The following is a 26053-nucleotide window of genomic DNA, read 5'->3' on the forward strand; positions in this document are numbered from 1 at the left end:
CAAGAGGAGACAGAGAGACAGAGAGACAGAGGAGACAGGGAACAGCTAGTTTCCCAGCACAGACACCAATAGACAGGTAGCGTTGACACTGTACCTAGAGAGGCTGCCCTCGGCGGCCAGGACCTGGGAGTCATCGAGGACATTAGGTTCACTGCAGGAGGGGTAGGGAGATGAAGCATTTAGGGAAAGAAAATGCAAACAAATAAAAGAAAAAGAAAAAAAGGCATGCAATTTTCTGCTTCCAAGAGCCAAAAATAAATAAATTTAACAGAACAAGAAGGAGAAGGAGACAGGTAACCATTTCACCTTGTGCTGGGTTTGTCAAGACATAGGACTCGAGGCAATGGGGGAGGAGGGACTTTGGGTGGGTATGACTCTCTAAGGAGTGATCTATTTACTGGTCAAGAGTTGGGACTTAAAATGAGCTCCAAACGGACACATGAGCTCTGAAGTGCATTGCAGAATGAATCTGTAGAAGATGAGACTATCATTCCTTTGGTGACCATTTGGCTGGGTGGTTATTACTTTCATTTGTCTTAGTATGTATGTGATTCTTCATTGACCAGGAGCCTGCTTCTTTCTCATGTGTTGTGACATTATCACACAAAAAACCACTTACCATGGATTGGCACAACCAAACTCTTGGAACTGATGCCATTAAGAGAAGCAAAGAAAGAACTCAACTTTCCTTGCTAATTTTGCAATGGAAATGCAAGTCAACAACAAATGGGAGGAAGATAACCCTGGAATATTCACCTGGAACTCTCATTTACCTCCTTACTCCATCCTCTAGTGACTGAATTGTAAATGCCAAAAGAAGAAACCTGTCAGGTTGGTGAGAGAATAATTAAATAGTTTATTGATTTATTTGGATGCAGCTGATTTTGGGATTCGTGAACAGAAATTGTGTCATACTTTCTCTCTTTTTCACTACCTGGCATCGGGCTAAGCAAGCACCCATGAGGCATTCAATAAATAGTTATTAAATTGAATGGAATTAAACTATTTAAAAAGCTGGAGTGCCTGCCCCCCCCAATTGTTTACCTAATCGTACACTGTAGAAATAGCCTCTGTGTCCAGAAAGAGCTCCCTTTCCCTAATATACATAGATATTCCTACCTTCACTAGCCTTCCGAAATATGACTCAAGCCAAAAGGCTTAACTATATGATTTTTCTGGATTTCCAGTATATCCATAAAAGAACAAATTTTCTCCCTTGAAACAAGTTAACCTCTTAATGAATATGTACAAAGGGAATGGATGGTCTGGTTAGTTTAGGTAAATCACCAAAAAAGCCTCTATGTTAAATTCCTACAATTCCCTAATTTAAATAAAACTTTTACATGAATTGCTAGATGGTTTTCTCTTATCCTTGATAGAAGCTTGCATATGCTAGCAATTAAAAGTGAACTGATAGTTACCAATATTAACTGCTTGTATGACTTTGTATCTTGTTTTTTTTTTTTTTTGGACATTTTATAGTTTAGCTCTAGTTTTGTTCATGCATTTTATTTAAAAGACCTCCTTTTTAAAGGTAAGTTACCAAAAGGTAGGTAAAACAATCTCTTACAAGGATAGTAACCCTTATGTATTATTAATTTTTGTATTAACCAAATAGTACATAAAATACTGCTTTCTTTATAAGTGTGCAATTTACTTATTACTCATCTTTTATCATTTTCCCCTAGTTTTTGATATTCTCCAAAGTTAGGCTTTATTTCACAAATTTTATTTCATCTGTAAAGTTCATGAACTATTTGCTAAAGGATTTGGGCATAGGGTAATTATTTCTGCATAAAATTGATTTTATCTGAACATTAGAATGTGCTACGATTTTTATTATTTTCCACGTATGAAGTATAACCACACTAAATCTGTAGATATTAAAAATAAAGAACAAGCTAGCCAAAAACACATAAAGCCAACTCTTCGAAAGAATTCAGTTCCTGAAGTGATAATATCATTGGCTCTGAAATAGACAATGTTTTGACTCTTATATCAGATCATTTTCTATATTTGATATATGTATCTTGGAACTTTTATTTATGTTCTTATAGGGCAGAGAACACATAAAGAAAATGTCTTAAAGTGTTTAGTCATGGAATCATATAACTATAGAGAAGGTACTGTAAAGGTCACTTTAGCCAACCTCCTTTTTCACAGAGAAGAGCACTGTTGGCCCTTGTTAAATGACCTGCCCAAGGTCACACATAGTGGCGTAGGTCTTTTTCTGCCTGGTTAAGCATCACTACCTCCCACTAAATACTAATGACATACCAAAAGTCTAAACTTTACCACATATATCAAGCTAGTCCTATACACTCGCCAGGTACTCACGATTAGCTTAGTTAATGATTTATGTGAAATATGAGAATGTCATTTGACAACCAGAAAAAAGACCATGTATCTACTTCTAGAGAGTTTTTAAGTTGAAACAATGCTTGGATCAGAAATTGGGATCCCTTCTACTGGTCTGGCTTAGAAATCTCTTTGCAAACTGTTGCCTGCATGACTTTGGTTGAAAAGTCCTTTGTTGAATGGTCTACATAAAAACACAATCCTCTGCTACTCTTTTGGCCTTTTTAGAACAACAAAAGTGAATTTTCAGAATTCTACCTTTGCCCCCAAATGCAGAGTATAGGATATCCATGGCTCTTTACCTTTGGCTGGGTAACATGCCCACCTCAGTCTGAGGTGCAGACATGCTAGAGACGTGGCTGGAGAACCGCCTCCTTCCAATGGTGCTCAGGAGGTAAGCTTCTTGTTCACTTACCACACTGGGCATGCTTACAGAGTCATCTGATAGGGGACAAAAGAATGGAGCGTTATAACATGGTCACGTTGATCCGAAGACCCAAACTGAGTTTGTACTTGGGTTCCGTCCTTGGCTTGGGTTCCCATCTTAGGGTAATCTTTAAAGCTAAGTTATCATTCATCCCTTTGTACAGATTATAATGTAAGACTCCCAAAGGTCTTAGTTTTTAATCTGTACAAAGGGACAAACAATTCTTCACATCCACACATCTCCCACCCTCAAACAGCCTGCATGAAATAAATGTAAACATCTTGTCCATTTTTACAAGTAAGTTATTTGTGAAAGTCAAGAGGTATCTGATTTCAGAAAAGCTGGACGAAAAATTTTTAAACATTCTGAGAATAGTGCAAAAAGGAATATTGTTACTAAATGAGTCAAGTATACTTCTTTGACACTGAAAAACTACATTCAGTACATTTAATGATTTTTAGACTGCTGAGGGCAAGACTATTTCAGATAGCTTTAGGGTAAATATTTGAAAACCTCCAAAATTTAAAAAACAAATGCTTATTTTGACCTCAAGTTTTAAACTTGATGCATATCATCTTATTTTCTTCACAAAGCAGAAATCAATGTATTCAAATCCATGTGAAAGTTAGCTTTAACACACGTATTTGTGACAAGATGGCCTCATTTTAAGTGAGTTAATGTTGTTTGTTGCTGAACAGTAAACATATTTTTATTTATTTTTTAAAGATTTTATTTATTTATTTATTTACCAGAGAGAGAGGGAGAGAACACACACACACACAAGCTGGGGGAGGAATAGAGCAAGAAGGAGAGGGAGGGGGAAAGAATCTCAAGCAGACTCTACTGTAAGCGCGACATAAGCCTCGATCCCATGACCCTGAGATCACGACCTGAGCCAAAACCAAGTCAGACGCTTACCCAACTGAGCCACCCAGGCGCCCCTGAAGAGTAAACATATTTTGATTAATGTAGTGTGTTGAACTTATGCTACCATGTAAGGTCATCTCACATCCTTTATTTAAAATACCCCAAGTGGTCGTATTTCTAATGAAACTTCTTTCAAACCAAAAAGGTGTATATGAAGAGTGCCAGAAATTTTAATTTGTTGCATAATAACTGACTTGAAGTTGATTCATGTTACAGAATGGTATTTCTTTTTTAGGTGTGTTCACAGAGAAGGGAATAAGCAAATGTGCCTTAAAAACATGAAAAACATGGTAACATAAATAGAGCTATTTCTACAAGTCCTTTCCCACATCTCACTGATTTTTCCTCCTATTTAAATTCATATATCACTTCACAGTCTCTCAATATGTGTTTGATGATTAATTACATGCTGCCTTCCATTCACCCTTTTGTTAAATCTTCTTTATTGAAAATGTCTGTCATCTCCTCTATAGGACTAGATCTAAGATCCCAGAGAACATATTTTTTCTCATACTTTCTTATACCTCATCTTGTACCTGTTAGGTCTTAATATGGGTTTGATGATAGAATGGGAAAATAGTTTAAGTCAAAGCAGTCAACCATTTGGCTTTTATGCCCACCCCATATAAATCAGTACACACCCACATCACAACCACACATTTGTTAGCAACTCTGTTTCCACTGGGATGGTTGTGCCGTCTAAGAGCAGAGATATTAGCAAAAAATTGCATGTTCATCAGTGGGTTTAAGTGCTGGCTCCCAATCAGTGATATCTCTCTTTATGTCCTTTCTACTTTTCTTCCCTATCTCCTTCCTGTTGGCTAGGAGGTTACCTCCTAAAGATATTTAGCTCTACTAAAGATGGGTGGTATCATTTCCCATAATTAAAAAAAAAATTGCTGGGAGACATTACTTAAAGCATTAAAGAAAAATAGATACAACTAAAGTTCTGAACTATTACTAGGACTTAATGAATATAAAAACTGCTTATCCTTCTCTCATTTTGTTTTCTTTCTTGGTCAAGATTTTTCAAGATTTCCCATTATAATTTGAAGAGTATTTCTTTGCACAATGAGCAGAGTGATTTAGAAACAAATATATCTGTAGCTCAGGTGAAAGACAATATGATCATCACTTCATTATCTGATTAACCCTAAACCACATCTGGAAATGTTACTGCATTTCTTTCTTTCCCTTTCCTCCACATCCAACTCTAATAGGGAATTAAAATACTTTCATTCATCTCAGTTAATTAAAATTCCAACCTCAACTCCTATTTCTCCTAATTTAGTTTAAAATGGGACTTTTTATTGTTGTTTGATATGGAGAGGCTCTAAGTGAAGATCTAGATTTTGTCTTCTTCATTCTTTTTTTTTTTTTTAAGATTTTATTTATTTATTGGACAGAGAGAGAGAAAGAGAGCACAAGCAGGGGGAACAGCAGAGGGAGAGGGAGAAGCAAGCTCCCCACTGAGCAAGGAGCCCAATGTGGGGCTTGATCCTGGACCCTGGGATCATGACCTGAGCCAAAGGCAGATGCTTATCTGACTGAGCCACCCAGGTGCCCCTCAGAGTGTCATTAAAACACAACTAGAAAATAATCAAGGCAATAAAAAGAATTAAATGACTGTGGTATTTAATTGGACCTTTCACTTTTTACTTTTAAAACCTACTCCTATTAAGCATACATATGAAACACGTTCTTGACTGGTTTCATTTCATGACACTAAATCTTATGCACATGTGTTAGAAGCTCCTGGACCACCTCAGTCATTAGGAACACTCTTGACTCAGATTTGAGTTGTATTTCCTTTTGGGTTGTAGTCCCTCAAGAAAGCCTATTGGTTTACGTTCTAGATAGTATAGCCAACTGATCTTTTCTGAGTCCTGAGTATATGCATTGTTTAGTTTTCTTTGCTCAATGGGGAGTGCTGGAAAAGGTTGAATTTATAAGCTCAAGGTGTAGGGGTCACTAAAGATTTACTTTTGTCTGAATGCCTTCCAAATGACCAAGGCTGTTGAGGAATTTATAAAAGAGTAGACAGTAGGGAATCATGCAATCAATCACAATTCCATTTTATTTTATTATTTATTTTATAGATTTGTTTTAGAGAACGAGAGAGCATGAATGGGAAAGGCAGAGAGAGAGGGAGAGAGAATCTCCAGCAGACTCCCCACTGAGCATGGAGCCTGATGTGGGGTTCGATGCCCCGACTCTGAGATCATGACCTGAGCCGAAACCGAGTCAGACACTTCACCGACGCCACCCCCCCCAGGCGCCCCACAATTCCACTTTAAATCCTTTTTGTAAAAATGACCGGGGAATCAGTACTGAAAAAAGTCAGAGCGGCAGAAATCCTTCCCAAGCCCTCATTTGCATGGCCAAGCTGGGTCCCACATGCCACCCCCACATCTATCCCGTTCTGTGGGGTAACCTACTTTCCTCATCTTCCTCATCAGTCCTACTCAGGGTGTCCTGCGAAGCCTGCTGGGAGGGCTCACTGTCCTGCTCCCAGACAGTGCCAGTGCCCGTGTTTGAGCGGGACATGGTGGCCAGGCTCAGGCGGTAAGCGGAGGTAGAGGTGCCCACAGTGCTGATAGATGTCTTCCCTTGGTAGGCTGGGGGTTGAGAGACCAAAGGAGATGCATGGTGAGCGTCTCGAAAGAAAACAAATGCTTGCTTCAAACTCCTCCCTGTATTTTTTAGGAAAGGTCAGTTAAATAGTGTGTCTCAGATAAGTGGTCTTTAGGATAAAGTAGCAAGTGGAAGTGAGATTTAAAAAGAAACAGAAAAAGAATTGGCTATTGATTTACTCATAATTGAACAGTTCCCTCAGGGGAATATAGTATCCCTAATAATGTAAAATGCTTTGACATTGCTTTTGATTTCAAATGTGAAGGTTGGAAGAATGCAAAATAATTTTGACATGAATTGAAGCTTCCAACTTGGCAGATTTTACTGAGAAATACATCTCTCCTGACACAAGCATGTAGGAGTAATAAATACATTGTCTGATAGGAACTTCTCAATCAAAATCAGAATACGTAATCAAAACTGTGTTCGCATTCTCCTTTTCTGGAAATGAGAACTTATAAAATATCCCCTTTCATGCGTCAGGTTATTTTATTATAAAGCAGAATATTTGAATGGCACTCTGCAGATTTCACTAAGATTGTACTTGTCAAAATCTTTGTCTTTAATACATCGCAAGCAATAATACATTTTAGAAAGAAAAAAAGCCACACATATGAGAGTCTACTTATGGGTAATGACTGCCCTCTAATGGCAGATTATGATTTGTTTTCCCTCCTAGTAATTTCCTGTTAATAACTGTAAAAAGTAAACAATGCACCCCCAAAAGAAAATCTTTTAAATAATGTAAAGAAAGGACCTCCTAGCCTGCCAACTCTAACTCAGCCCTACCTCCCCCAATCTGTAAAAGTTCAAGGCTTTGTAAGCAATCATTCTAGTTCGGTGTGTAGATTCTTTATTCTCTACAGAGTCTCGGTTTCCTCATTCCTTAAGTGGACTCTCCCTTATCGACCTTAAGGGCATTTGCGTGGATTAAGTGAAATAACATCTATGAAACCATCTACCATATAACAGGTGTTCAAAGAATGTGAATCCCCCTTCTCCTTTCCAAAAAGGAGGTGAAGGCAAGCATTTCAATACTTGCCCCCCTTGTTAAATAGTCAAGAAAGAGTTTCACTACTGAAATGAAGATTGAAAAAAAAGTTTAGAAAAGAGCAAAATTAAAATCCCATGATACCCCTTGCTTTGCTGCTGGCATTGATCACATGGTCCAATCTACCAGGGAACTGACATGACTACCTCATACATGGTTCCAAAAAGAGTGGTGACCTGGACAGAGGCATTCCTTGTAGGGTGTGAGTTCCATGAGGCAAGCAAATGCAAAATACCCGACGGTTACTCACCTGAGCCACTATGAACTGCCTCTTTTAGAATTTTTAGTTCACTGTTGAACTCGGCCATGAGGGAACTCTTGCACAGAGGGCGTGGGATAAAGCGCCGCTCCAGCTGGTCGGCGATGTGTTGCCGGGCAGAGAGCTCTTCATGATTTTCTGCTGGCTGGGCCAGAAGCTGAAAGGAAGGTATGGATTCTCAGGTCCTCAATTTTCCCATCTGTAAAATGGGCTAATTATTGTACCTATTTCATAGTTGGTTGTGAGGCTGAAATAAGGTAATGCAAATGAAGTTTTTAGGACAGTGCTTTATACAGGAAGCTCTTAATCAATACATTATTTTGAATCACTGCCCCAGGAAATTCGGGCATGAGAAGATTAACACAGTAGATGAATACTGAGGGAGGATTTCGGGGCGGCGGGGGGACATGCTTTAACTGTTCCATCTTTTCCATGTTTATTTAAAATCAGATCTCTGTCACGTCACGGAAGAAAGGAGAACCTTCCCCAGATCCTACCCTTGGGCCGATCTTTTTTTTTTTCTTTTTCCCTAGGGGGCAGTGGTGAGTCAAGAGAGGGCAGAGTTTTACAGAGTTTAATGACGCTCTCACTGCGAAGGTACTCCTAACATGACATTTGATCCTCTGGGATCCACTTCTGAGCTGTTGTCTTACAAACACGGTATTAAAAGGTCCTCCTAACTAGCTCTCCTGAGTCGCACGAACACCGCTGCGACAATCCCGCCTTAACCTGGAGAGAACACATCCCTGGGGCTCGGCACTTCTGGGAGAAGCACACACCACACCTTGCACTGGATGAACGGGCGCAAGAGCACGAAGATGGGGATTCGGGTCCGCACGATGAAGTCGAGGAAGTCCCACAGGGCCAGGCCTCCCACCTTGCGCAGAGCCATCTCCTTCACCTGGAGGCTCAGCCAGTACCACTGGCTTCCCAGCTGCCTCTCAAAGCAGACGAGAATCACCTTCAGCGCTTCACACCGGGAAAAGAGAAAAGTAAGCCTGTGTGCGTACTTGGGCCTCGGAGGAACCCTGCGCGCATCCACAGCCTTTATGCGTCAGAATATTGTCTGAATTTCCAAAGTGTCTCCATGTTCCCAAGAACCTGCATGCTCTCCTGAGCGAGTGTTCTGACATCGAGACAAAAATCTGGATGTTCTGATCTGTTTGGATCCTGATTAGAACACAGCTACCTTTCTTAAGTACATTTAACTACGATTTGGAAAACAGAGCCAAGTGGTTCATAGAACGGAGAGGGAAATGTGTCCTAAACATAATGTGGGGCTAATATTTTGCTTTCTGAAAGTGCCGTCTTAGTGGCTTTATGGTAATACCAGCATACTACTCATATCCTAAACTAAAACATGGGTGTTTTAAAAGATTTTTTTTTCTTTTAAGCATAGAAAGAATATATTCTTGCTGTTTAAAGTAAAATCAAGCCATGCAGACATGCACAAAATTAAAAAAAGAAAAGTCCTTCCCCTTGCCAGCTCCCTTCCTGACCCCACCACTCCCCAGAGGTAACCAGGAAATGTGTTTGAGTAGATCCTTCCAGATGAAAAAAACTCCGTCCTCCTCCCTCCTTCCTTCTTCTCCCCGCCACCTCCCCCCCCCGCAACATTGCACATCTTGTTGATTACTAAACCCTGTTGGATTTCTTTTGCAAGATCTCTTGCTTCCTAGATTCTGGCAGCCCTGTCACAATCTACATTTATTTATTTATTTTTGGGGGGGGGAGGGGAAGAAGATTTCCCAAACAGTGTGTCAGGACAAACCAGAATACTGTAAGGATGTCAAACATTCTGGCAGGAGCGTCCTCTGACCCCCTCAGCTCTCGGCCCCGTGTCTGCTACCGGGCAGTCAAGGGGAAACTGGGCCTTCTTGATCGTGTCTTAAGGCCCATCTCAGCAACTAAAAGACACACAGAAACCCAACTCCATGCAGCCCTCAAAGTCACACACACCTTTATCGCCTATTTAGGACATTTCCAGGGGACAACCATGCCATATAACATGGAGAGAGATGCGGTAAGAGTCTTCTTTACCCCTCCTCCTCCTCAAAATCCCACTTTTCACAGCCATCATTCATCCGAATTCCTTTCCCTCGACTAAACAAACAAACGAAGGGACAAAACACAACACTCCTCTTTCCCTACCCTGAGCTTGGTGACATTTCTACTGCTAGGTGCCTGTTAGCCTTTTGTGGGTCTCTGCCATTCTGCTTTCACCTTCACCTCCATCAGCCCAACACATAAGCAGGATAGCAAAGGGCTCAAGAGCAGGGACTCAGGTGCCAGATGGCTTGGATTTGGACTTTGGCTCTGCTGTTTATTAACTGTGTGACTTTAGGTAAGTTACTCAACCTTTCTGGGCCTTTGCCTCTTCAGTCCTAAAAGGAGAAGAACATTTACTTCTTAGAGTTGTTGTGAGGATTCAAAGTATAGAAAACAGTGCTTGGTGCACAGGAAGTGTTCAAAATAAATGCAAAAATCAATTTGAAACAGAGGTCCAGGAGCCTGGCCAAGGAACCAAAGGATTCCCCTTCATTAAAAAGGCAGAAAGGGGAATGACCTGAACATAATCACTCGTCAAGTGTTTTCTCCTAACCCTGCCTCATGTGTCAAGCCCTCTGTTTCCATCATCCTCTGTGCAGTGCCAAGCCTTATGCAAGCCTCAGTCCTAGAATCTAGATTTTATTGGAACCCCACATTCTCATGGCTTTGGCAACTAAGCCCAACACGGGTCAGGTCCTGTGCAAATGCATTCTTATTTCCTTTTTTCCTTTTCATTGTCAATCACATAATTTTCTAATATGCTTATTTATTTCTTTTTTTTAAAAATAATCTCTAGGCCCAATGTGGGGCTCGAACTCACAACCCCGAGATCAAGAGTCATATGCTCTACTGACTGAGCCAGCCAGGCGCCCCAAATAGTTCCCCTTATGATACAGTCCAAACACCTCACACACTCCAAACTCCAAGGACCTGTTTTTACCAGTGTGTGTGGTTCATCTTCTACTCCCCACACCAAGATCTGCTTTGATAAATTGAAAAATGTCAGGCGCAGTCTTCTCAGCTTGGTGCTTTTGAGATTTTCTGCTGTCAGTGCTCCTTAATTCTCCGTGCTATGGCAGGAGTGGTGTTTTCCACTGGCTTAGTTCACCGAGGACCAAGTTAAAGGCAAGGATGGGGTGATGGAAACGTAGGAGTGAAGCGAGAAGGAAACTGGCAAGCCTCTGGGGGAGAACAAGTCGACTGGCCTCACCAGAGTGAAAATCACGATGGAGATTTAGAGATGATATCATAAGGGAAGAAAAATAGCTAGGAGGGGGCTGTAGTACAAGGCTGCCATGTCTTGCTGCCCAGGATGTGGACTGCCCCACTCTAGGGGCTCCATTCACATAGATGACAGACCAGTGAGTCCCATGAGTTGTGTCCCTGTATACCAGTCAGAGTCTATGTTTGATAACTAATGTAATGATAATCTCAGTAGTGATCTCATAGTTAACCAGCAAGGAGGAATTCTTACTGCCGATGCCTTCCTTACATGTCCAGATGCTGTGAGAAAAACAACCGAGGAATTTAGGCACCACAGAGAGGAAAGTACTTCGTTTTTTGGCATATATTTGTGTACAGACTCTTTTGCAAGGATGATGCTTCTTACTTGCTCAAGTGGCTTCTTCAAATACTTTCTGGATTGAGGTCTTTTAAAATCGTTTTTGAGTCAAGGTGTAACATAACTCAGTAAGTCCTTATGTCATACATATACACACACAAACACACATATACGGGGGGGCGGTGTGGGGAGAGTACCCACCCAAGTATGCGGCTTGGCTGGTGGACTCGGCCAGGCCCTCCCTGCGCAAGTCTTTGCCTGCATCCCCCGGGGTGGAGCAGTGGGCGGGGGAGCTCTCCAACATGAAGTTCTTGCTCCTGGACGTGCTGATGATCCGCGGTGGCAGGAGCACGTTCATGACTGTCTGCAGGAGCAACTGCACCTCAGGCTGTTCGAGCCATGGGCTGTCTACGGGGCCGAGTTCGGAAGAGGGAAGCGGAAAGAGAAGCAAGTCATGAGCTAGACTTTCCATGTTAGACCCAGAAAAATTCAGCCGTCTTTCCAGTTCCAAACTAGAACACCCTAGAAATTTGGGTGTTTCCCCACCAAGTACAGCTTCTCCTCTGGACAGAAACCGCATTCCTGATCCTGGGTGTTCTCTCCATAGTCAGCACCCAAGGGCTTGTGTTCTTAGCCAAATCTCTGCTTACCATTTCAATCTCCTTTCTCTTTTCTGCCCAAATACTCATAACGTATTGTCTTTACATTTGAGATAAGCTTTTCCTAAAAGAAAAATCCCCCAAGAAGGAAGAGTAATGAAAACAGATTGAAATGTAACGGCAGTGGTACGGTTTAGGCTAACCCTAACCGCAGCAAATTATAAAGTCCATTCACTTGTCAATTCACACCACACTGTATTTCAGTTAATACCATTTTCTTAATGGAAACAATGGTCTCCCAATTTTTGCTGTACTGAAGGACATATCTCCTAAGAAGTGGAGCAGAGAAACTCTTGACCCAGGGTAGCTAAACTGAAATGAAAGAAAGCCTCTATTTCCTAAGATAACCCTGTTTAAATCATTCGGATCGACTGCAGTGATGGCCCTCATGGGAAAAAGAATAAGAAATAACAGCCTGACACTTAAGAAAACACAACAATGATACATTCCCTTTAGTTAAATTAATCAGACCTTTGCTTCCAGATCCTACTGTGAGCACAAATGGGATGAGTAGATTTAAAAGCATCCCCTCCCTTCGCTCTTGATTGGTGAATGGGGAGATCACATGGCTTAAGGGAAAATCTTCTTTTAAAGCCTGTGCAGCAATAATAGAAAAAAAAGATTAATTGACCCCCACACCCATTCGGTATGTTTGTTTTTACACAGCACGATGGAAGCGGTGACTCCCTGTTGGCTGCTCCTGGAAACTATGAGTTCAGTTGCGCAGCGTACGAGATTCACTCAAAACTGATACTTTACCATTTGCTTGCCATAACTGAGAGTTATATACCTAAAAAAACAGTAACATCTGGAATATTAAATGCAAAATTGTAATACTTTTGGTCTGGTACAAAAACAACCGAATATCCCCATTCATTTGCTCCATGTGTCCACCAATAAATATTTTAGAGGTAAAAGAGAAAGAAGAAAATGAGAACTTGCCACCTATTCCATTTGGGAGTTATTTAAAAGTCCTCTGACCTCTGCATAAGGCCTTCTCCAAACCAGAAAGGAATAGGTAATATAGAAAGAAAGAAATGATCTCTGTTCACAGGTTATAAACATGGATCACTTTAGTGATCATTGTTTCCTTTCTGCACGGTAGCCAAAGCTCTTGCTTAATGTCTTTTCTACCATCACCCATTCTCTGGATGATGGACCATCAAGTTGTCAGATCATGGATGCATCGTTATCCATTTACATCAGTTGTGTATTTCCCATCAGTCACAGAGCTTTCTGATGATCTACCACTCTCTAAAATTAGGTGACACACAGAAAGAGGCAGGGGAATTGGCATTTTGCACTTTTTGCATTGGGAATAATTATTTTAATTTTAAGAAATAAAATCACTGGGAAAGCAAAAAAAAAAAGAAAAAAGCAACCACAATATTCAACCCACAATCATTAAAGTAAATTAAGATACTCAAAGCCTAGTAGTAACATTTGAAAGAATTTTATATTGCAGTTCTTTCTGCAAATAATTTAAAACCAGACTTTGAATATTACTGTGTCTTTAATTAACAATTGTGAGCTGATTATCTGTGAGCCATTATTTTCCTAAGGTTTTGCACACATTTGAAATGACTTCCATGGTTCCTGATGTTGTGGCAGGACTACACGACTCTGCTATTTTTGAGATCTCGAGAAGAATTACAGAAGCACAACTCAGGGCCAAGCTCAGGACTGAAGCTCTAAACCCGTAAAAGTTTGGAGCTGTTTACACTTTTGTTTCACAGATTTTGCCCAGCCTTTGCAGAAAAAGAAAAGAGAACACCATGATCTGGTGCCTCAACCAGCAACTTAATGAGCGTGACAAACAGGTAAGGCAGTCACACCTGTATCTGCAATGCTACAAGCCGGACAACAGCTGTGCTGAAGGGCAGAGGTGGTGAGAGATAAGGGCTGAGATGAAGAAGGGGTAATCCATCAGCAACACTGGAAGGTCCTACCACTCCCATCACCTGAAATACAAACAGAGCACATGACCAGCCTTGACTATTGCAATTTCATGCGACCGTAAGTAAGGGAGTCTCATTCAATAATCATAATGATGATAATAAAGTAATAATGATGATAATAATAATAATAATAATAATTTGAAGGTTGGACATGTTACTTTCAGTCTGTTCTCGTCACCTTCGGTGGAAGGCATGTAATGTCTGGAGTCCGATCGAATGTGACGCTGGATTCAGCCAAGGTTTTGTAGAATGTTGTTTATAGCTAACTATGTAAACAATGGGAGATGAACCAAAGACTATTCTAATCAGGAGATTGGACATACTTACTGGTGGATTCAAAGGAATGCAGTCCACAGTTCTTTGATGGAGCTGGCACTGACAACGACGGTGATGGCATAGCGCTATGTGTACTAGGCATTCCAGCTATAGAGTTATTGCTCAGCTAGCTAAGCAGCAGATCCTACTCAATGAGATGCTCTCACATGATTTCTACATCGTACAAAACCTTGTGAGGACCAGACTCTAGATATTACATCAGTGATAAAAAAATTTTTTTTTTCTTCCCGTAAATCCTAGACTGGCCAACTCACAGTGTCATTTTGCACTAAAAAAGGAAAAAAATGTTCTCTTTGCATTTTAAACTCCCCCACCCCGGATGACCTCAACCTCTAGCCAATTGTGCGGTCTCCGCCACCCCACTCTCCAACTGGCAGCCCTCAACTCTCAGCGCAACTTGAAGAGGCCCATTGTCAAAGTAGCGCGTGGGAAGCAGCACACCAAAATCCCATCTGTGTAGGGATGGGCCCCTCATCTCCCCACGCACCACCTTGAAATGTACCTCACTATTTTCAGTGTCACCTGAGCCGTCTGTTTTTGTGGGTAGGTAGGGGCACAAAGTGGTTGACCTGTAAATCTTCAAGTCAGAGAAATCAATAGCAGAGTGACATTTTTGCAAAGTTTCATAAGATTGCCACTTGGCTACTCACCAGATTGACACAGACATTGATCAGTGACCTAAGGTGAGGCAGGAAGGATATGATTGGCTGCCTCTGAAGTGTCAAACAAACCCCTTCAATCAAATTGCTGGCAGGCTCCCACTCAACCTGTCGCCTGGAATACAATATAGGAGCTGTTAGCAGCGTGGCTCCCTTCTGGAGTCAGTCTGAAACAAGTGAACGAGACAGTGATTCTGACGCCATCTAAGACAGGACGGGTGTCTGAGACAACAAAGTGCTTCACACGGGATGAAGTTTACCCATGTTGTTCCAAAAGCACAGAGCACACTGGGAAGGGAAGAAGATACTGAAAACGCAGCAGAGGCACTCCTGCCCCACTCGACTAATGAGACAAAATCTATTGAAGAAAAAACAGAGATGATGAATGGGTTGCATTTTAAGTTTCCTGGTTTTAGCTTTGAGAGAGGTGTAGAAGACTGCAATTTTAGGAAACCCATCCTGGGGGCCATGACTCCCAACAGAACTAATCTGACCTCAGGCTGCATTTCTGAAATCTACTGATCAGACTACAACTGATCTCTACAAGCTTTTATACCGGGATACAACTTATTAGATTTATATGGTTTAACTGCTGCCAAAAACATGACATTAGAAGAAAATAGTTCATTTAACAAGTGTTCTTTCTTGGCCTCTAAGAAATGATATTTTTGGGGCTACTTTCTAGGGTCATATAAGTGGTATAAATCTAAACCCAATTAGATGAACATGGGATTTTCTGTAATAAAAGTCAGTCCAGTCTCTGTCTCAGTACCAGAAAGAGCCATCTCCGCGGCCCCCAAATAAACAGGTTGGGTTTTAATGATATCAACACTATTTCTTATATTATCGCGGAAATAATTCCTAAGCTTATATTTCCTACCAAAATGGAATTTCTACAATGACAAAATGGAAATGTTCATAAATGAGGATATACTGATATCCTGATTCTCAGGTAACCCACTAGGTCAGTTTCAGTCAAGTTTTCCCTTGTTGAACTGAGATCACTGGAAGAAATTAAATCCAAGGCAACCTCAAATTCTCAGGATGCACCCCAAAGAGATTACCCACAATTAACCCATGTACTTTTAGGAAGCATGATGTTCTTTACAACTGGGCTTGATTATATGACAAATGAGTCAACCTATGGAGATGTTTGACATCTTTATGTACAAGGTTATTTAAGAAAAAGAATTTATTTTGACACACCCTTGTAAGAATTTTAAGACTGGCCATTTGCCAATAGGCACAAACGTTCCATTGAGACCATTAAAAGAAGTAGGTGTGCTGTAAAGACAGACATTTCCATGCCACTGAAATAAATAACCAATGCGTAGGCATTCGTCATCACGTTATAAAAGAATACAGGAACAAAATATCAATTACTGAATGAAATCTTTCAATTTCTCTTTTAGAATTCCAACAACTCCTGACCGCTGCATAAATGAAGAAAAACACAGGCTAACACCTGGGAAAGTTCTGACAAATGGAATGCTAAGCGCTACAAATTCTTGGGCAAGAGTTGCATTGGTTTTGGGTTAAGTTCAAAGGGACAGAAAATGCTCTCATGAACTCAAACTTGAAACTCCTGAGTTTGTAGGCTTATCAACATTTAGCCAGTTGAACTGTCTGCTCATAGGTCTCCAAACTGGACTCAGATCTCCAGGTGGTCTGGTTCCGAGGCACCCTTGCACAGATAGGGAGGCTATCAGTGGATATTTCAGGTTACTGAACAGAGATCAAGGGGTAATCATGTTAATTTCATACCACCCTCAATTAGATGAAATGGTGAAACTTAGGTCTTTGTTATTAATCGTGGGATTTTTTTCAGCTGCTACATGGCTGCTTTCTGTTAAGACTCGTCATTTCTCTAAACTATGTCAAAGCCAGTATTTGTTGAACATTGAATTAATTTTTCTTTTCTCCTCAGTTGTTTTATTTATAAGGCACACCCTGCCTTATTTCAAAAGAAATTGAAGGATACTCATTGAATTTCTTATGTGTGTCAGATGAGGAACATGATAGCTAAGATATGAACAGATTTTTCAAGATGAACACATATAATTTGAGAGAATAGATTATTTCTTCAAAATGTAGATCCTGCTACTTATGCATTCATATACCTGGTTAGCTATGCACATATACCAACAGAAAACTTTCAAGTCATCCGTTCTACTCCAGATTGCGCCACCATCTTAAAGGATGATAAACCCTAACTTTGAAGCTTGTAATATTAACAGCTGACCAGGAGGCCTCCTCACCTCAAAGTAGGCATCTTATGAATTTTGTTGAACATTCTATCCAGTCTCTTTAAAATGAGGATAAGGGCTGGCCTCACTGCCTCGGCTGTCCAGTCGGTAATGGGTAACATCTCCATGATGTAGCGCCGAAGCCCACGGCTCTCCATCGTCTGGGTGTCGTATGGTGCCAACTTCAGAAGGGAGTGTGCAATTTCTGCCAACCTAATTTTTTTTTTTTAGAAGAATAGGCTTAGAATGCCACAATGGGAATTTTTCCTCACACAGCATCATGCTAATCACCCTCCTTTCAGCACCTCAGCTCCCTGAACTAAAAACATTCTTCCCTCTACCTTCTACCCCTCAGCTCTTCTTGCGTGTGCCAATACCTTGGATACCTGCACATACATATTAACAGAGAATCACTGACTATTCCGGAGGGTACATGTGAATAGTATCTGAAGAGGAAACTAAAACCCAGAGAGATTAAGGTCAGACCAAACATATCTAGAGAATATGTATACATGCATATGTATATGAGGATATATATATATACACACACATACAAGTACATATCCACATACATATATATAAAAGGTACATATATACACATATATGCATATAAAAGAGAATCTAAACTATAATGTATAACAAAATCACTAATATCAAGTGTCCAAGTAAGCTTCATGTCTTCCTAGCTCCCTCACTGCCCATAGTCAAAGTCAAAGGCATTTTATAAAATGTAGTATTGGTTTTTATTGGAGCCTAAGGAGTTCTTCAAACTCATTTCCCTTTCTTTCCTTCAAAGTCTCTTCTCTTTTTGTCTTATACATGGATCCTCCTGCTCTGCTGTTTTTGTTGTTTGTTTGTTTTTATATAATTGACCTAATAGGATTGTCTGCATGGTTTTGGTTTGGGTTGTCTCCTCCTCTCAAATTTTCCAACTCAGTTCCACACAGGGACTGCAAAAGGGAAAGCACTTCCGCCAAGTGTGGCCCAGGGTCTGTCACCAGACACAGGTCCATGCTCTATGTTCTAAGTACAGGATTCCCTGAGGGTGAACTGACCAACAGGACTGGTTTCAGGTAAATGCAATAGTTGGTTAACTAAAAAAACTTCAAAACTAGACATGGATTATCAACTTCCAAATAATACAAATATAATGGCATACATGATCTTAAAAAGCCAACTGAATTTAATTTTATGTGAAGGAAAAAGCATTTTATTTATCTTTTAACCAAATTTTTTATTTTACTTAACTTTAGTTTTTATTCCAGTATAGTCAACATACAGTGTTATACTGTTTCAGGTGTACAATATAGCGATTCAGCAATTCTATAGATTACTCAGTGCTCATTATGATAAGTTTCCTCTTGATCCCCATTACCTGTTTCACCCATCCGCCCACCCACCTCCCCTCTGGTAACCATCTGTTTGTTCTCTATAGTTAAGAGTCTGTTATTTGGTTTGTCTCTTTTTTCTTTGTTCCTTTGTTTCTTTTTTTCTTGCTTTCTTTCTTTCTTTCCTTCTTTCTTTCTTTTTTTTAGAGAGAGAGAGAGAGAAAAAGAGCAAGTGAGCAGGGGCAGGGGATGGAGGGGCAGAGGGAGAGGGAGAGAGAGAATCTTAAGCAGGCTTCACACTCAGCACTGAGCCAACTCGGGACTTGATCTCAAAACCCTGAAATCATGATCTGAGCTGAAATCAAGAGTGGATGCTTAACTGACTGAGCCATCTAGGCGCCCCACTTTGTTTCTTAAATTACACATATGAGTGAAAGCTTATGGAATTTGCCTTTCTCTGACTTATTTCACTTAGCCTTATACCCTTCAGATCCATCCATGTTGTCGCAAATGGCAAGATTTCATTCTTTTTTATGGCTGAGTAATATTTAATTATATATATACCACATCATCTTTATCCATTCATCTATGGATGGATACTTGGGTTGCTTTCATATCTTGGCTATTGTAAATAATGCTGCAATAAACATAGGGGTGCATTTATGTTTTCAAACTAGTGTTTTAATTTTCTTTGGGTAAATACCCAGTAGTGAAATTACTGGCTCACAGGGTAATACTATTTTTAATTTTTTGAGGAAACTTCAAATTGTTTTCTTTTTTTTTTTTAAAGATTTTATTTATTTGACAGAGAGATATACAGCGAGAGAGGGAACACAAGCAGGGGGAGTGGGAGAGGGAGAAGCAGACTCCCCACGGAGCAGGGAGCCCAATGCGGGGCTCGATCCCAGGACCCTGGAATCATGACCTGAGCCAAAGGCAGACGCTTAATGACTGAGCCACCCAGGCGCCCCAAACTGTTTTCCACAGTGACTGCACTAGTTTTCATTCTCACAAATAGTGCATAGGGGGATCCTTTAAGAAGAAAGCATTTTAGGGGTACCTGGCTGGCTTGGTTGGAGGAGTATGTGGCTCTTGATCTCAGGGTTGGGGGTTTGAGCCCCAAAGTGGGTGTAGAAATTACTTAAAATCTTAAAAAAAAAAAAAAAGAAAGCATTTAAAAATTTTACGATTCTTCCCTACCAAATACATTGAGTAGTTGCAGAATGTGTAGAAGATGATAGTAAGAGGCCATGCACACCCACCCATTCATGGTAATATCTTGCATCTACACTGTATGATTTGAGCTTGATCTTTTTTCCAGAAAAAAATCCCATATTCTATTCTTTTATATATATATATTTTTAAATTTTATTATGTTATGTTAGTCACCATACAATACATCATTAGTTTTTGATGTAGTGTTCCATGATTCATTGTTTTCGTGTAACACCCAGTGCTCCATGCAGTACGTGACCTCCTTAATACCCATCACAGGGCTAACCAATCCCCCCTCTCCCCACCCCTCTAAAACCCCATTTGTCTCTCAGAGTCCATATTCTCTCATAAAAATCCCATACTCTAAAAAATATACCCAAGATTCTTATCACAGTGGCTGAAATGTCGATATTCTTTAAGGTACTGGAAATTCCCTTGAAAACAAATTTAAGAAGGGTAATTAAGCCACTCTCACTAATTATTTGAATCTTTGGCTCGAATCAGCATATGTCTAGTCAGGCATCCAAAGTATCCTACGGAAGTAGAATGCAGGACAGGGAGATTCTGATAAGAAAGGGGAATAGAGAGGCCTGATGTTTCCTAGCAGTACACTTGTGCATGGTGCTCTCAGGAGGCATCCATCCATTGAGGGTTTTCAAAACGGTTACTTAAGGAGAAGAGGATATCTCAGATAAAGGGACATCAGAAATAGGCTTTTCTAGGGGCTCCTGGGTGGCTCAGTTGGTTGGGCGACTGCCTTCGGCTCAGGTCATGGTCCTGGAGTCCCTGGATCCAGTCCCGCATCAGGCTCCCTGCTCGGCAGGGAGTCTGTTTTTCCCTCTGACCCTCCCCCCCCCATGCTCTCTCTATCTCATTCTCTCTCTCAAATAAATAAATAAAATCTTTAAAAAAAATTAAGAAATAGGCTTTTCTATTTTTTCTTTTTTTTGAAGACTTTATTTTAAAGTAATCTCTATACCCAACATGGGGCTTGAACTTACAACCCTGAGATCAAGAGTTGTACGTGCCACTGACTGAGCCAGCCAGGTGCCCCAAGATTTTCTACTTTTTTTTGAAGCAAATTTGCCTTGGAAAAGCCCAGAAGGTATAATCCTCAATCTTAAGGTTGAAAGAGATCTTAATAGCCCTGAGGCAGTGGGGTTCCATATGTTGAACCTCTGACTGGATCCTCTTACTTAAAAAAAATCAGCTTAGGGTAGAAATAAAAGATATCATTTCTCAGGCCCCACCCAAGATTTAATGAATACGAATTTCTAAGGATTGGGCCCAGAAATCTGCATATTTTTTACCTTAATTTTGAAAAATTTGAACGTTCAACTCATAGGCACTCCGGTTTCATTTATACTCGCAATCACTCCCCCCTCCACTACCCTGAACTCCTTTGAAGTAAATCCCAAGCATCAAATCATTTTATCAGTACATATACTTCAGTATGTGTCTCTAAGATTAAGGACTTAAAAAAATTAACCACAATACAATTATGACAGCTGACAAGTTAAAAATAATTCCTATAAAAAGAAAGACAACCAGTCAGTTTTCAAAATTCCCACCTTATTTCCTAATTCTTAAACTTTTCTTTAAACAAAGCAGAATAATATAAGCCTCATAAATTTCAGTTGGCTGATATTTCTCTTAAGTCTGTTCTAATTTGTAGGCTTTCCCTCTGCTGCTTTTTTTTTTTAAATGTTCTTATAACTTATTTCTTGAGGAAATTGACTGTTTGTCAAGTAGCATTTTCCACACTCTAGATTTTGCTGATTGAATCTCCTTGCTATCATTTCATCTATCCCATTGTTTCCATATTTAATTCAATTGGTAGTTAGACCAGGGGTTAGATTAGGTTAGGTTTGGATTTTTCTGGCAAGCGTATTTCACAGGTGACACATGATTCCTGCTTGTCACTCTTTATGATGTTAGCGGTCACTAGTGATCACTGCACAGATCCATTAATTCATTAGAAGTAGCACACTAGCAATATTGTGTCATTCCTTTTCTCATGTGTTACCTATAGCGTTTTAATAAGGAAAAATTTCTCTTTGATTACTGCAGAAGAGACAGGACAGATGCTTGAAAGGACTTAGAGTGTAAGAGCTCCTAGGTGATTCTGACAGGCACTCTGGACAGCCAAGCCACTGTCTCTCTAACACGTGGATTGCTCTCCAATAACTTCATGTTACTGGCGCTCTGGATGGAGAATTCACCACTGTGTAAGGCTGCTCTCACCACCCTCACCATCCGTGGAGGTCTACACTCTAAGAAGCTCTCCTCATAGTCGGTTCCCCAACTCCCTCAGTTTCGTCCACCTCGGCTTAGTCTGGAAGCATGAATTCAAGTCATCTTCTCCATAGCAACCCTTCATTACCAAGAAATAGTTATTGTCTTCTCTCCAGAGTGAGCATTTACAGTGTCCTTCTGGAAACTGTGTGCGAATGTGCATGTCTTAAATCATTTTAAACAGCCTGTGCATTCTTCTGTTTATCTCTTTCTTGCAAATGTGCCATGCAGAAAATTCTTTACTTTTTAGGTTGTTTGTATGACAGATAAGAGCATATCTATATGCACATATTTCTTTTCCCTTATTATTTTACAGACAACATTGAGAAATGCTTGAGAAAGGATCAATCTGTCTATTTTAAGCATAAAAAACAATATTTAGAACTGAATTTGAGTCATTTTATGCATTACTGCCTGAATTTCTCTTATCCCTACTGGTGCTAAAAATGAATTTGCATTGAGTGTAACACAAACATTTCCTTTAATATAGTCTTTGTTGTACTAGCATGTGGATAATCTCTTGGTAAAAACATATTCCTATGGTTGTTTCCCAGTGAGAACACAAGAGATTTTCCCATCGAGAGGGAGACTTGACGAGAGGGAGGCAGGGACGGGAGGGGAGAGAGGGGGAGAGATGGAGAGAGAGGGACAAAGGGAGAGTGGGAGGGAGAAGAGCGAGAGAGAGTTGGACTTGCAGATCTCATTATCCTGCTATATATATATATATATATATATATATATATATATATATACATACTGCTGCTCTGTCAGCTCTGGTTTGGGCAAATGAAGCATTAAATTCCCTTAGGGCAGAGACTCTCTAATCAGAGATCCTTGCAGTCAAAAAAACCCAAAAAAACAAAAAACCAAAAAAACCCAAAACATATATTTCGCTAACACAGGAGTACAGATTGCCTCTTGCACTGCCTGTTGGTTCTCTGGCTTGAATCGAAGACTTCATGTAAATATCTCCTCTATCTCTTCTACCATGCCATTCCTGTTTTTATCAACCTTCTCTCCTTGAATGATACTATCCATTCTTATGACTTTAAACATGACCTATGTGCCCACAGTTCTGGCTTTTACATATATCCAAATGTATATTTAACTTATAAGAAAAAAATCTACATTATACCTTTTGATTGGTGCAAGGTCAAAGTATATGGGTCTATCCTTACTTAGCAACATAGAATATCTCTGGCCAGAGATCATGACAGGTCCTTTTTTTTTTTTTAATCAAAAGCTTGTTGTGAGAAATTGCATTAATAGAGGTCATTTAGTCTATTTCCTGGCAGTAAAAATTCTGCCTATCCTCCAATAGGCAATGAAATAATTGTGCTTTTGAACGACATTATCTTGGCTTCAGATAGGTTGCTTTTGATGAATTGCATTATGACGTTATGCCAACTTTCAGTACTGACAGGCTTCCAGCCATGTGAAACTAACACTTTATCTACACGGGGGCGTTGTTAATCACACCACTCTTTCCTTTTAACAAACGCCAACCAGGAGACATTTCTTATTCTCTGTATTTTAAAAAAGCCCTTTTTTATCGAACAACTAGTTGTTTTTCTCTTATCGACACTATGATTTTGTAATTGGTCATTTCCTCCTCATTGCTTTGACAACTTGGAAGCTCAAAATCAAATTTACGGTCATGAATAGCATCTAATCTGATCAAATCATATAGATTTCCTGTGTTAATAGTATCATAAACATAATTATTTCCTTGCTAATTCTCCACTTTGTTCTGACTCTCTGATTTGTATATTCTACCCTTTTGTTTAATTTTCTTTTTTTTAAAGATTTTATTTATTTGAGAGAGAGAGTGTGTGGGGAGGGGCAGAAGGAGAGGGAGAGAAGCAGACTCTCTGCTGAGCACGGAGCCTGATGTAAGGCTCCATCTCACAACCCTGAGATCATGACCAGAGCCAAAACCAAGCGTCGGTCGCTTAACCAACTGAGCCACCCAGATGCCTCCCTTTGTTTAATTTTCTAAGTTGCCCCAAGTATTTTGTAAAATGATAAATACATAGATATATACATATGATATATAGTACTTGCAATAATGCATTGTAGTTACTTTTTTATGTGTGCTGCTTGTGCTAGACTGTGGTCATGGGGAGGACCAGGACTCTATTTTACATTCCCAGTGTCCAGCAGAGTATTTGGATCATACTCATTAGCATTAGTATCTGTTGAACTCTATTAACTCAGTGCCAGGGCACTGATGTAAGTCATTTGAACTCCAGCTCATTTAACTTTTAACAGGGTTTGGCCTCTAGAGAGAGCTCCAGACCTCTCTAACTAACACTCTCCCCTTCCTCCAGATGCCTTAAGAAGTGTAGTTATAAATGATCGAATTATAGGACAGTTTCTAACCCATGATCCTGATCTTCTCTCTCTCTCTCTCATCCGTCTTTTAGGAATCTTGTCCCTTCAGTCCCACAAAATGGCGGTTGGTGGTAGTGATACTCTGATTCTAGGAAGGTGATGTTGCTCTGTTCACAGGATTACTTGGTTCTATTAGCCATCATCAGTGGGAAAGGAGGAGAGATGGACTGACTGAATGGAGCACTTGGTTGCTATGGCAACAGGCTCTTAATATTCCAAACTTTCCTCCCCTTTCCCAGTGTAGGTGCTGAAATTCTCCATGTGAAATAAGCTTTTCCCCATTTCTGTACAGTGGGAGCATGGGTGTGTGCCAACAACTCAGAGAATGTGAAATTAGCCTGGAGGAAAAAGAGTCCATCTTCTCTCTACATTTATGGACTCTCATTTTTGCTCACTTAGTAATTTCTAAAATTTTCAGGGGATAATTTTAAGAAAAAAGTTGACAGCAATCAGGGAACCAGCATGTTTTGCCAAATAGCAGTGTTATTCCTGAATGGCTAGAACCTAACTCTCCCTTTAGCTTTATAAGTATACTAAACTTTTAGAGTGAATATTTTGTTACCCATGGAATTTTCCTTTCAAGGAAATTTTAGGACCTTTTACAAATTGTTACAAATCTGAACAGAAGATCTGGAATCATGTTTCTTTTAAGAATCTGAGAATACAGACACAGACTTCATGATTTGTGACAACAAGTGACATATGACATCACCATAGGAAGAAGGAAATATGAGGGCACAGACCTGCAATTCTAGAGCCTCTCCCTGGCACAACAACAGTAAGAATTTTTAAACGATGACTGGCCTCATCCAGATCAGAATTTCCAGCAGGACACTTTTTGTTTGAAACATTGGAAGGCTATCATGCACAATGTGTGTAAAAAGGACCCGAGCAAAGCATGGCTCAGAGTTAAAACTAGCTCACTTCCCTGCAGGGCTCATTACTGAGTCCCCAGGTAGTGTAGGAACAGAGCAAGTCTTTGGGCAGAAAACAGTAGTGAATTTTTTTTCTTGTAAACTGATAGAGAGGAAACACTGGGTTCTTGTGAAAAGTTAGATTCTGGGCAGTAAACAGTGCTTGGATGAAGGCTACCTTTCTAAGAATTTAGGTGATGAAATTTCCCTTTTACTCTCTTTTATTGAGGAGCAAATATATGAACTATGCCTTTCTGTCTTTGAGAGTACACTCCCCCTGTCTACCCTGAGATCCTTTTTGATAGACTTAATATATATTTTCCTGCATGGTCCTATATGAAATCCATCCAAAGCCACAAGAAACAAATCATTCTGAGTACCCAAGTTCTTATCCTGAGAGACGCCCTTCCCTGGCACCCACACCCCCAAACACACGTCCCAAGCTGCATTCACACTCAGAAGCAGGAAAAGCAGGGACAATACCTCATGTGTGACTTCACATCCAGCAACTCCAGGGCGGTAACCCGCGGCTCCCCAGCCAGGTTTTGCAAGATCTTCAGCCTTGGCCCACAGTGCTTGTAAAATTCGGTACAAATATTCAGCAGGGACTCCCGAGGTCTTCTGAACTCCTCCCGAGCAATTCGTTCATCCAGTTCCTCTCTGGGAAGGCCTTGCCCTTCCTCCAGTAAGTGAAGATTTTCCCTGGGGAATTATAAAAGGTTAACTGGGGGTCTGAAAAGGTGTGTGTGTGTGTGTGTGTATGTGAGAGAGGAGAGCATCACA

The 26053-nt window shown here is 40.3% G+C and overlaps 1 protein-coding gene across 12 annotated transcripts in view; it reads right to left on the reverse strand.

The window, feature by feature from the left end:
* The window catches only part of UNC80 (unc-80 subunit of NALCN channel complex), a 223590-nt gene that overhangs the window by 13849 nt on the left and 183688 nt on the right, over positions 1–26053 (reverse strand). For 9 of the 12 annotated variants that reach the window (XM_081813705.1, XM_081813699.1, XM_081813697.1 and 6 more), the window contains 11 exons: positions 25754–25972; positions 17137–17337; positions 14870–14993; positions 13761–13886; positions 12397–12520; positions 11468–11674; positions 8441–8625; positions 7648–7813; positions 6151–6330; positions 2661–2799; positions 95–151 (listed from right to left, as the gene is read on the reverse strand). In XM_081813705.1, the coding sequence (XP_081669831.1) occupies positions 95–151; positions 2661–2799; positions 6151–6330; positions 7648–7813; positions 8441–8625; positions 11468–11674; positions 12397–12520; positions 13761–13886; positions 14870–14993; positions 17137–17337; positions 25754–25972 (1728 nt within the window). The remainder of the gene's footprint in view (positions 1–94; positions 152–2660; positions 2800–6150; positions 6331–7647; positions 7814–8440; positions 8626–11467; positions 11675–12396; positions 12521–13760; positions 13887–14869; positions 14994–17136; positions 17338–25753; positions 25973–26053) is intronic. The other 3 variants (XM_081813703.1, XM_081813700.1, XM_081813704.1) reach the window with 2 other exon arrangements.

This window comes from Leptonychotes weddellii, chromosome 3, assembly GCF_054177405.1.
Source record: "Leptonychotes weddellii isolate Sample4059 chromosome 3, ASM5417740v2, whole genome shotgun sequence".
Taxonomy (NCBI): Eukaryota; Metazoa; Chordata; class Mammalia; order Carnivora; family Phocidae; genus Leptonychotes; species Leptonychotes weddellii.